The 12,792-nt window shown below is 38.9% G+C and overlaps 1 protein-coding gene across 1 annotated transcript in view; it reads left to right on the forward strand.

Annotated features, from left to right (window-relative positions):
- FOXP2 (forkhead box P2) overlaps positions 1 to 12,792 on the forward strand; it is a 367,779-nt gene that overhangs the window by 291,736 nt on the left and 63,251 nt on the right. Inside the window, exon 16 of the mRNA XM_037056895.1 lies at positions 545 to 708. Coding sequence (XP_036912790.1) covers positions 545 to 708 — 164 coding nt within the window. The remainder of the gene's footprint in view (positions 1 to 544; positions 709 to 12,792) is intronic.

The following is a 12,792-nucleotide window of genomic DNA, read 5'->3' on the forward strand; positions in this document are numbered from 1 at the left end:
CACTCAGTTTTTCTGCAAATGCTAGATTGATAGAAGCTTTGCAAATGCATGTGGCTATGCATTAATATTTATCCAGGCTGTCATAAATGATTTCACATCATAGTGTTGGGGAACATGGCGCTTGTGGCAAAAACTTTAAAGTTTAATTATAATATATAATTTTTATGCAGAGGAGGCAAATGTCAGGACTTCTTTATTTTGAGTTAAGTTCTGGTCATTTTTAAAAAGCAGAACAACTGCATGTATTATCTCGGAGTTTCTCACTACATGTGAGGATAAAGCATTTCACTATATGGAAAGTTGAAACATGAGTAAAAAATGTTTTCTGAGAGACCTATTTCTTTTTTTTTTACATCACACTTAATTTCCTTGGTATCAATACTACAAATTGCCAATTAGAAATATTTGTCCTTCCCATACATTTCATTTAAATGCTTCTAAAATATCTACATTATGATTCAAACTCATTAAAAGAAGGTTTATGTTTTTAAAATATTTTAAAAGGCAGTTCAAAGGTTGTTTTATATCCTCTTTATTTTACTAGGCTGCCTTGGCAGAGAGCAGTTTACCTTTGCTCGGTAACCCTGGACTAATCAATAATGCATCCAGTGGCTTACTACAGGCAGTCCATGAAGATCTCAATGGCTCCTTGGATCACATTGACAGCAATGGGAACAGCAGTCCAGGTTGCTCACCTCAACCACATATGTAAGTATAGTTAACAGACTCAATGAAACTTAGAATGTGTAAGTAAAAAATACAAGTTCAAGTCGACTTAAATTTCACCATGTTGATAACATGAAAATATGTATTAAAATCAAATTTAAGACATCTTTTAGAACCTCTCAAATGTTCTATAATTATTGTAATAACAGTTCTCCACAAATTCTTTTTTTAATTCATTTATTTAATTCTTGTTCAAGTACAGTTTTCTGTCTTTTATTCCCAGTTCTGCCCAACCTCCCACTGCTCCCCACCTCCCTCCCATTTCCACCCCCACCTTACTTATTGTCCATGTGTCCTTTATATTTGTTCATATGAATCCTTCCCCTTTTTCCCTGTGATTCTCTCCACTCTCCCCTCTGGTCCCTGTCAGCCTGTTCTGTATTTCATTGTCTTTGGTCATATTTTGCTTGCTTGTTTGCTTTGTTGTTTATATTCCTGTGAAAGGTGAGATCATATGGTGTTTGTCTTTCACTGCCTGGCTTATTTCACTCAGCATAATGCTTTCCAGTTCCATCCATGATGTTGCAAAGGGTAGGAGCTCCTTCTTCCTTTCCGCTGCATAGAATTCCATTGTGTAAATGTACCATAGTTTTTTGATCCATTCATTTACCGATGGGCATCTAGGTTGCTTCTAACGCTTGGCTATCCTAAATTGTGCTGCTATGAACATCGGGGTGCATAAGTTCTTTTGGGTTGGTGTTTCAGGGTTCTTACGATATACTCCTAACAGTGGAATTGCTGGGTAAAAAGGCATGTTCATTTATAGTTTTCATAGAAAATTCCATACTGTTTTCCATAGTGGTTGTACCAGTCTGCAATCCCACCAACAGTGAACTAGGGTCCCCTTTTCCTCACAACCTCTCCAGAATTCGTTGTTTGTTGCTTTGTTTATGATGGCCATTCTTACCAGTGTAAAGTGGTATCTCGTTGTGGTTTTAATTTGCATCTCTCTGATAGCTAGCAATATCGAGCATCTTTTCATATGTCTCTGGATGTTCTCTATGTCCTCCTTGGAGAAGTGTCTTTTCAAGTTCTTTTCCCATTTTCTAATTGGGTTGCTTGTCTTCTTAGAGTGGGGTCCTGTAAGTTCTTTGTATATTTTGGAGATTAAACCTTTGTCTAAGGTATCATTGGCAAATATGTTTTCCCAAGTTGTTGCTTCTCTTTTTATCTTGATACTGTTTTCCTTAGCCATGCAGAAGATTTTAATTTTGATGAGATCCCATTTGTTTATTCTTTCCTTATGGCCCTTGCTCTAGGGGACGTACCAGTAAAAATCTTGCTGCATGGAATCTCTGAAATGTTCCTGCCAATGTTTTCCTCTAGGATTTTAATGATTTCACGGCCTATATTTAAGTCTTTTGTCCACCTTTAATTTATTTTGGTGTATAGTCTAAGTTGGTGCTTGAGTTTCATTTTTTTGCACATAGCTGTCAAGTTCTCCCAACACCATTTGTTGAACAGGTTACCTTTAATCCATTTTATGTAACTGCCCCCTTTGTTGAATATTAATTGACTGTAGAGATTTGGGTTTATTTCTGGACTCTCTGTTTTATTCCATTGGTCTATGAGCCTGTTTTTATGCCAGTACCATGCTGTTTTGATTGCACTGGCCTTGTAATACTGTTTGATATCAGATATTGTTATCCCTCCTACTTTGTTCTTCTTTCTAAAAATTGTGGCTGCTATTCGGGGTCTTTTATAGTTCCATATAAATTTTTGAAGTGCTTGTTCTATGTGAAACATGTGAAACATGCCATTGATACTTTAATAGGTATTGCATTGAATCTGTAAATTGCTTTGGGTAGTATGGACATTTTGATGATGTTAATTCTTCCAATCCATGAGCACAGTATATGTTTGAATTTGTTTGTGTTTTCCTTGATTTCTTGGTTTTCTTCTTAAGTGTTGTGTAGTTTTTTGTATACAGGTCTTTTACCTCCTTGGTTAGATTTATTCCCAGATATTTAATTTTTGTTTTCGCTATATCAAATGGGATTTTTTTCTTTATTTCTGCTTCTGCTGTTTCACTGTTGGTACACAAAAATGCCTTTGATTTCTGGATATTGACTTTGTAACCCACTGTTTTGCCAAATTAATTTATTAGTTCAAACAGTTATTTGGTAGAGGCTATAGGATTTTTCAGGTACACTATCATGTCATCTGCAAAAAATGCCAGTTTTTTTTCCGATTTGGATGCCTTTTATTTCATTATCTTGTTTGATCGCTGTGGCTAGAACTTCCAATGCTATATTGAATAGAAGTGGTGAAAGTGGACAACATTGTCTTGTTCCTGATCTTACTGGAAAAGCTTTTAGTTTTTTCCCATTGAGTATGATGTTGGCTGTAGGTCTCTCATATATGGACTTTATTATCTTGAGGAATGCTCCCTCTATTCCCTTTTTTCTGAGTACCTTTATCATAAATGGGTGTTGTACCTTATCAAAAGCTTTTTCTGCATCTATTGATATGATCATGTGATTTTTGTCATTGCTTTTGTTTATGTGATATATCACATTTACTGATTTGAGAATATTGAACCAGCCTTGCATCCCTGGGGTGAATCACACTTGGTCAATGTGTATAATCTTTTTGATGTATTGTTGGATGCAATTTGCCAATATTTTATTTAGGATTTTAGCGTCTATGTTCATCAGCAATATTGCCTGAAGTTTTCTTTCTTTGTTGTGTCTCTGTCTGGCTTTGGAATCAGGATGATGCTGGTTTCATAAAAAGAGTTGAGGGGGTTCCCATCATTTTGGATTTTTTGGAATAATCTGTGAAGAATAGGGTTAGCTATTCCTTGAACACTTTGTAGAATTCTCCTGTGAAACCATCTGGTCCAGGGCTCTTGTGTGGTGGGAGTTTTTTGATTACTGCTTCAATTTCATCTGCTGTTATTTGCCTGTTTAGGTTTTCTGCTTCTCTTTCATTGAGTTTTGGAAGATTATATTTTTCTAGAAATTTGTCCATTTCACCTAGGTTTTCAATTTTCTTGGCATATAATTCTGCATAGTAATTTCTTATAATCTCTTCTATTTCTGTGGTATCAGTTGTGATCTCTCCTCTTTCATTCCTGGTTGTGTTTATCTGGGTCCTCTCTCTTCTTTTCTTGATGAGCCTACTTAAAGGCTTGTCTATTTTGTTTATCTTTTCAAAAAACCAACTCCTGGATTCATTGATCCTTAAAATTTTGCTTTTAGTCTCCATATCATTTAATTCTGCTCTGATCTTGGTTATTTCCTTTCTTCTACTTTCTCTGGGCTGTCTTTGTTGTTGTTCCTCAAGTTCTTCCAGGTGTCAAGTTAGGTTGTTTGTTTGAAATGTTTCTATCTTCTTTAGGTAAGCCTGTACTGCTATGAACTTCCCTCTCAGGACTGCCTTCACTGTGTCCCATAGCTTTTGGGTTCTTGTGAGTTCACTTTCATTTGTTTCCAGAAACTTTTTGATTTCTCCCTTAATTTCAATCTTGACCCATTCGTTGTTTAATAGCATACCATTCAGTCTCCATAATTTGGGGTGTTTGGGGTTTTTTCCTGTGGGGTTGGTTTCCAATTTCAGTCCCTTGTGATCAGAGAAAATGCTTGGTATGATTTCAATTTTCCTGAACTTCTTGAGACTCGTTTTGTGTCCTATCATGTGGTCTATCTTGGAAAATTTTCCATGTGCATTTGAAAAGAATGTGTATTTAGCTTCTTTGGGATGAAGGGCTCTATATATATCAGTTAGGTCCACTTCATCTAGGGCGTTGTTTAGGGCAGCAATATCTTTGTTGATATTCTGTTTGGGAGATCTGTCCATTCTTGACAGTGAGGTGTTAAAGTCTCCTACTATAATTGTGTTGCTGGCAATATCTTTTTTCAGGTCCTCTAGGATTCTCTTTATATATTTGGGTGCTCCTATGTTGGGTGCATATATATTTATGATGTTAAGGTCTTCCTGGTGGATTCTTCCCTTGAGTCTTATGAAGTGACCTTCTGGGTCTCTCTTTATGGTCCTTTTTTTGAAGTCTATTTTGTCTGATATGAGAATTGGTACCCTATCTTTTTTTTTCTAGTCTATTTGCTTGGAAAATTTGTTTCCAGCCTTTCACTTATAGTCTGTGATGGTCTTTGGACCTGATGTGGTTTTCTTGTAGGCAGCATATGTGTGGGTCATGCTTCCTTATCCATTCAGCTTTTCTATGTCTTTTAATTGGAGCATTTAATTCATTTACATTTAAGGTTATTAGTGAAAGGTACTTATTCACTGTCAGTTATGTACCTGTGTTCCTCTCCGTCTCTCTCTTTTCCTTCCTTTCCTTAAAGCAGCCCTTTTAGTAATTCTTGTAGAGCTGGTTTGGTGGAGGCATATTCTTTTAGACTTCTTTTGTCTTGGAAGCTCTTTATTTGGCCTTCTATCTTGATTGAGAGCCTTGCTGGGTAAAGTAGCCTTGATTACAGGCCTCTGTTTCTCATTACTTGGAATATTTCTTGCCATTGTCTTCGTGCTTTGAATATTTCCATTGAGAAGTCAGTAGCTAACCTTATTGGGGCTCCCTTGTATGTTACTTCCTTTTTCTCCTTTGCTGCCTTTAAGATTCTCTCTTTGTCTTGGAGTTCTGCCATTTTAATGATGATTTGTCTTGCAGTGGGCCTTTTTGGGTTCCACCTGATTGGGACTCTCTGTGATTCCTGGATTCATGTGACTTTTTCTCTCATCAAATTAGGAAAATTTTCCATTATTACTCTTTCAAGTAGATTTTTTATCCCTTGTTCTTCTTCTTCTCCTTCTGGTATTCCTATTATTCGGATATTATTATGTTTCATATTGTCTTGCATGTCTCTTAAACTCTCCTCATTCTCTCTGTTTCTCTTTTGCATTACTTGGTCCGTCTGGGAGATTCTTTCTACCCTGTCTTCGAGCTCGCTTATATGGTCTTCTGCCTCATCAATTCTACTCTTCATACCTTCTACTCTGTTGTTCAGTTCAGAAATTGTATGCTTCATTTCCTCTTGGCCTTTGCTGATGGTTTCTATTTCCTTCTTCATGTTGATATAGTGTGCAGTGAGTTCATTCTAGCTCCCTTGTAGTTTCTGGTACCTCATTGTAAGCTCTTTGAATTTCCTGATAACCAGTGCATTGAACACAATACCTGATAGTTGGCTTGCCTCTATTTCATGTAACATTCTTTCCTAGACTTCCACCTTTTCTTTCATTTGGGGATTGTTTCTTTATCTTCCCATTGTTTGTGATACTCTGCTTGTTGGCCTCGGCTTCTTAAATTGATCTGTTCTGATTCCCTGGGTTTATGGTGTGAACTTCTGTGGTAGGATACCTGTGAAATTCAGTGGTGCAGTCTCCTGCAGGTATCTTGGTGTTCTCTGCTTCCACCTACTCCTTTTTTTGTGCGTGTGTGGTCAGTTGGAGGGGGAGGCCGAATAGTTTATGATAGCCGAAGAATATTTTAAGTTATTTACAGTCACAGTCGGTAAAGAAGAAATAGACAATCTTTAGGCTACGTATAGTGTTAACCGTGCTCTTCGACCCAGCTTGCCACTTGTAAGAAAGGATGGGCAGAAGATAAGTCTCTTGTTGGGAAGGGAAGGCTTGTGAGTAGTATCTGAAAAGCAGTGAGGTTGGGGGCGATCAGATTTTGAGGTAAGGTGAGAGTAAAGGATAGTAACTAGGTGTAATGTGTGAGCAAGTAGAGTTAATTACTACAGTAATAGAATTCAGGCACCTGTAAGGTGGTCTAAAGTCCAAGAGATGTGTTGTGAAGTATTACCGTTGTATAGAACGGCTATTATTTACAATAATATTAGAGCAACATTCACATGACAGACTCTATGTGATCTGTCTGAATGGGGGTTACAGAGCTTGGGTAATGTGCCAATGGGAAGCAAGTGGTGTGGAGTATAGAAAATTAGCAATATACTGTGGAGGAAAGGACAGGGGAAACCTGTCAAATAGTACAATATAACCAGCCAGGAGTAAGAAACCTATACAGAAAGAGGAGGAATACCAAGATACTATTAAAATAAAAAAAGAAGTGAGAATAATGAAAAAATAATAATACACCTATGCAGTGTCTTGAGGCTTCTCTGCTATAGCAAAGTGAAATTTGTCTCTGTGTCACTATTGTTGAGAAGCTCCCTCTTTAGGTCCCACTATGGTCCTGTCACAGTTCCCAGTTATTTGTGTCTCTTGTGGGTAAAAGAAAACTGAGCAACAAACAAACAAACAATCCAACACACACACACACACACACAAGAAAAAAAGTCAGGAGAAAGGAGGAATAAGCAAAAAGTTTGGGAAGAAAAGAAGAAGGACTAAAACCGGACAAAAAGAAAGGAGAGGAACCAAGTATTGAACGATAGAGCAATAATGCAATTAAAAATATATAAGATTACTTAGAAAAGAAGTTACTAAAAAAAAAAAAATCTTCCCTCGGCAGGGAAGGTCAAACTGTCCAAACCAGTTTTTCTGGTTGCCACAGGACCTCTCTGTGGGCTGAGATGCAGGCCCACATGCACCAGCCAGGTTACCAGATTGGGATGTGGGTGCCCGCACCCCCAGCAGGCTGCCTGGGTCCCGCGGTATCTGGCACTGTCCTTCCCAGTCCTGTGGTGGGACCCAGGTGTTCCCACCCCTTCCCTGGTTGGCTGCTGGGTTGGTTCGGCCGTGAGGCAAGTTGCTGCCTCAGAGCACCTCAGTTCACTTTCCAATAGAGACTTCTCCACAAAGCCTGCCTCTCAGCCCAGCCCACTCCCCAAAAGACTGGCAATGACAGTGTCCTTCTCAAATCCCCTGGGCTGGTGGGCTGGTGTGCTGGTGGGCTGGTGACCACAGAGTCTGCAGTTGAACATGGCCCTCTGCCCTTGTTACCCTTTACATAAACTTAAGCCCGCAGGTCTCTGCCTGGTATTGCCCAGCCTTGCTTAGATGGGTAGGGAGGGAGTCAGTCCTCTCCCACAGACCCTGTAGCAGGCCCACGGCTCCCACAGAGTCTGTTGTAGACCCACCGGGTGTCGGGCTTCCTGAGTTCCCTCCGCAGCAGACGCCCCGGCCCTGGTCCCAGACCAAAGACTCTTGTTTCCCGGCCGCAGCACCGAGGCCATCAGGCCCAAAGAGGTCCCTGCCACCTCTTCTTTTATTTATTTATTTAATTATTTTTCAAGTGCAGTTTTCTGTCTATTACTCCCATCTCATCCCACTCCCCGTGCTCCCCACTCCCTCCCATTTCCACCCTTCTTAGTTGTTGTCCATATATCCTTTATATTTGTTCCTCTAAATCCCTCCCTTATTTCCCCTGAAATTCCCTCCCCTCTTCCCTCTGGTCACTGTCAGCCTGTTCTCTATTTCAGTGTCTTTGGTTATATTTTGCTTGCTTGTTTGTTTTGTTGTTTAGCTTCCTGTTAAAGGTGAGATCATATGGTATTTCTCCTTCAACACCTGGCTTATTTCACTCAGCATAATGCTTTCCAGTTCCATCCATGTTGTTGCAAAAGGTAGGAGCTCCTTCTTTCTTTCTGTGGCGTAGAATTCTATTGTGTATATGTACCATAGTTTTTTGATCTATTCATTTACTGATGGGCACCTAGGTTGCTTCCTCTTCTTGTCTGCACTCACATACCAGTCCGCAGGCGCAGCCCACCGTGGAGGCCGCGGGTGCAGCTGCTTTTGTCCTCATGTCCCGGAGTCCTCAGTGACCTGCAGCTGTCTGGTCCCTCTGTCACACTGTATGGTCTCTTATTTTCATAAATGCTGGGGAATTGTTGGTTGATTATGCTGTTCCTCAGTAGATCTGCCTGGATTTTCTACCAGGTGCACGGGAGCTAGGTTCCCTCCATACTACTCTGTTGCCATCTTGTCCAGAATCCTCTCCACAAATTCTTAATACTACTAACATTCTCTTGGATATAATGTCTGAGATTACTATATCTTACGGGTCATTATCACAGTTTAGTTTGTATGGTGCAATAAGTATTTATGAAGACTAAGTTGGCATATGTTTTTCTACTATTACAGGTCTCTAAGCTGTTTCTGAACTGTAGTCAAGATATTGACCATTTTTATGAACCATAAAATGTAAAGCTTAACTGTTACCCACAGTTTACATAGAAACTAGAAAAGTGTAACTTTTTGCCTATCTTATAAATTAGTTTAATTAGATATTTGACTTTAATTACTAGTGTGTCTGTATTGTTAATGTTTATATGTTATATTTTATGCAAGACTACGATTCCTATTAATATTTAGCAGCTAACTATATCATTAATTACTCTGAAATCTTTCCCCTACTATCTTTGCAATGGAGCTGAGAGAGTGAATATATTAAAAATTGATGTATTGAGAATTTCAGAAATGCATATAACACTTTATAAAATGCCCAGCATTATTCATAGGACAAGCATATCAGTTTCTTGTTTACTAAAAAGTACTGACCCTTGGAGAACCTAGAATTCAGGGGGAAAATTAAAATCTGAATAATGAAATATACACACCATTCAGTTGTTCACTTGAATTATAACATATGTCTATACATACTTCCTAATAATAAACATCATATATTTCCAGTTTCAAGTAATGGAGGTAAATATATTACTTTCTCTCATTTTTATATTTTCTTCCCCTATTTTTTAAATTTATTTAATTATTTTTCAAGTACAGTTTTCTGTCTATTACTCCCATCCCATCCCACCCTGGGATCCCACCCCCATCCTCCCCCCTCCCTCCCATTTCCACCCTTCTCAGTTGTTGTCCATGTGTCCTTTATATTTGTTCCTCTAAATTCCTCCATTATTTCCCCTGAAATTCCCTCCCCTCTCTCCTCTGGTCACTGTCAGCCTGTTCTCTATTTCAGTGTCTTTGGTTATATTTTGCTTGCTCGTTTGTTTTGTTGTTTAGCTATTTTTGAATTAAATATCTAGTCAAAGACCTGAAAGAGAAATGCGGCCTTTATATGTGTCTACTTTCATTTGACTTTTCGTAGAATATTATTTTTGTTAACTTTTTAAATATTTTGTTCTACATGACATAGTAATGTCCTTAAGATCATGTACTTAAGTGCTTTATAGCACTTTTACTCTATCACTTAAAAAAAAAACACTGTGAACAATAATGTGTTTCATCAGGTTTCAAACTATGACTTTTCAAAATGGAGAAATGTGTCTTTCGGAAGTGTCTTTAGATGTATTACATAATACAAAAGAGTAATAAAACTTGAAGTAGAAAGAACATGAATATATGCTCTTGAGAGTAGCAATACTCTAAAACACGGAAAGTGAGCAATCAGACAAAAGTTTTTATATTCTTCCTTTATCCTATCAGCCAGGCAGTGGGTAGCTGGAGGCCTTTTACTTTCAGCAGTTCTCCTGAGTATGCTAATGCTTGTTCCCTGTATAAAATGCTAAAACAATAAAACTTTAAAGGCAAATAAGAGTTGAGCCTATTTTTCCCTTTAAAAAAGAGCTATTTCAGAGAAATGAAAGATATTCATAATAAAAGTATTTAAGCTGTTGATGCAACTCCCTGTTGTTAATATGTAGTACATAGTTGTTATAGACCATATATAGAGGGTATGTAGAAAGGTAGTTTAATGTGTTCATACTAAAATAAAAATTACTGATTTAATAAAATAGATTATTAACATTACATTTTTGGATCCTGAAATAATATTAGGCTAAATTTTAGCATTGTTAGGTTTGTAGTATTTTTTTCATTTGGCAATTACTATTTTAAGTTCTTCATTTTATTAATTTATCTACAACATAATTGTAGAATGTCTCAGAGGAAAAATATTATGTTTAAAACAAAACATAAACTTTCAGGAGCTCACTGGCAAGCACACAGGCACGAGAAGTGTGCAAGACTGTGAGGAGATGGGTAGGCAGAGGCAGTGGGTGGCTAAGAGCATGCAGCATCCCCTCAGTGGGGATGAGCAGTTATTTATTTGACTAGGAATTGGATGGGACAGCCAGTGATGGTGGTTACTGTGGCAGCATGTACACCCCTCAAGTGACTGACCATGTGATATTCAGAATGATATTTGCCAGACTCATTTGGAACTGCAATGATGGAGAAGAAGATTTAGGTATAACCATCAGGGATAGAATATCTAGAGTACATTGTGTATTCCAAGCTTATACGTTCCTTTTAAAAGTTTCTCATTGCTGATAAATGGGAAAAATTACTTTTGCTAAGCTAAACTCTAAGAGATATTACATGGACCCCTATGTGAGGGATGTTAGGTATATTTAACAACTCAAAAAACAGTCTGTGGTTTTGTGAAAGAGCTAGAAAAATGTTCTTTGATAGATGTTTCTTGGACTTTTGTCATGGTGGTGACATAGGGAAACACAGCTCACCCCTCACACAACCACAGGAAAATTACAACGGAACTACAGAGCAATCGTTACTCATAACCACCTGAAATCAAGCTGAATAGAAATACTGCAACTATGCAATTACAGAAGAAACCACATTAAGAATGGTAGGAGGGGCAGACATATAGGATGGGCAGATACCACATCCACATGTGGTGGATAAAAATTGAGAGGGATATCTACAGAGTGAGGGGTCACAGCCCAACAAAAGTACCCCTTTCCCAGGGTTCCACTGCCAGTAAGATAATTCTCCATATCTTCTGACTGGAAAAGCCAGTGGGAATTGAGGCTGAAGAAAACAAAAACTTCTGGAACCCCAGGCAGTTCCTCTTAAGGGCCAACACATGGGCTTACTTGAAAAAACTACCTCTAAGCTACAGCATCAAGGCAGCAGCTTGAAAGGCATCAGAGGCATATGAGGAGGAACTGAAGTGTCTAATATCAGGGCAAGAGCTTGGGGGCAGCTTTCTCTAGACAAAAGTGCTGACAAAGGCCATTGTTCCTTTTCAGAGCCCTTCCCCTACAGTGCTAGCAGGCAAGGGCAATGTCGTAGACTCCATCAACCTGGCTTCACACCGTTTGCCCTACCCTGGCAATTCTTGCAGGCTCTATTCTACCCAACATTCGGGCCCACCCAAGCTGTTCCGAATGGCTTGTTCTTATGAATGGCTTGTCTTAGCTCATGCTTCACATTTTCTTAAATTTTCTTAAACAAGTAGCATTTAGCCTCAGCGAGCCTTGTACCTCCAACTAAGTGTCCCCAGACCTGACAATGGCAGCGGCTGGCCTTGCTTCACATCCTGGCCTCACTTGGACACCTTCAAGTCTAACACAAGTGACAGCCATCTGCATATTTCTTTGAAACCTATATTGGGTGGTCCTGGATAGAATACAAGTGGAGGCTGACCTTGGCCTGCACCTTCTGGGAGGTCCCAGCATCTGTGAACCCAGTATACAGCTACAGACCATGTCAGAACACAACCATCCAATGACATTCACAACTGACACACTCAGGGTTGGATCCGGTGGGCACTACAGCCATGCTGAAGTAAGTTCTGCTCTGTGGAATAGTCCCTTGCAAAGATAATCCTCCACAGTGATCAAAGGTTGGTGGTCTGTGGTCACATCAGGTCCCTGTAGCTGATTGACCTAGGTAAATCCCACTCATTGACTTTCCAACAGCAAGCAGGGCTGAACTACAAGTGGAGGGTGTACACAGTCCACATGGTGGGCACACTTCAAGTGCCCAGCTTGGGTGATAGGGGAGGATGTGCTAATGGACAGTACAGGACACCTACTACCTTAGGCCATTCTACCAAGCCAGGAAACACAGCAACTCTACCTAATACATAGAAATAAATACAGGGAGACTGAAAAAATGAGGAGGCAAGGAAGTAATTCCCAAATGAAAGAACATAACAAAACTCCTGAGAAAGAACTAAACACAATAGAAATAAACACTCTACTACATGCAGAGTTCAAAACACTGGTTATAAGGATACTACAAGGAACTTAGGGAAAAGTAGATAAACTCTAGAGAACTTCAACAACATTAAAAAAGGACATGGAAACTATAAAAAAGAAACGGTCAGAAAGAAAGGATCAGTTAACTGAAATTAATAACAATTTACAGGGATTCATCTGTAGAGTGGATGAAGTCAAGAATCAAATTAGTGATTTGGAATATAACATAGCAAAA

This window comes from Sturnira hondurensis, unplaced genomic scaffold (assembly GCF_014824575.4).
Source record: "Sturnira hondurensis isolate 20B ecotype Veracruz unplaced genomic scaffold, ASM1482457v3 Scaffold0009223, whole genome shotgun sequence".
In the NCBI taxonomy this organism is placed as follows: Eukaryota; Metazoa; Chordata; class Mammalia; order Chiroptera; family Phyllostomidae; genus Sturnira; species Sturnira hondurensis.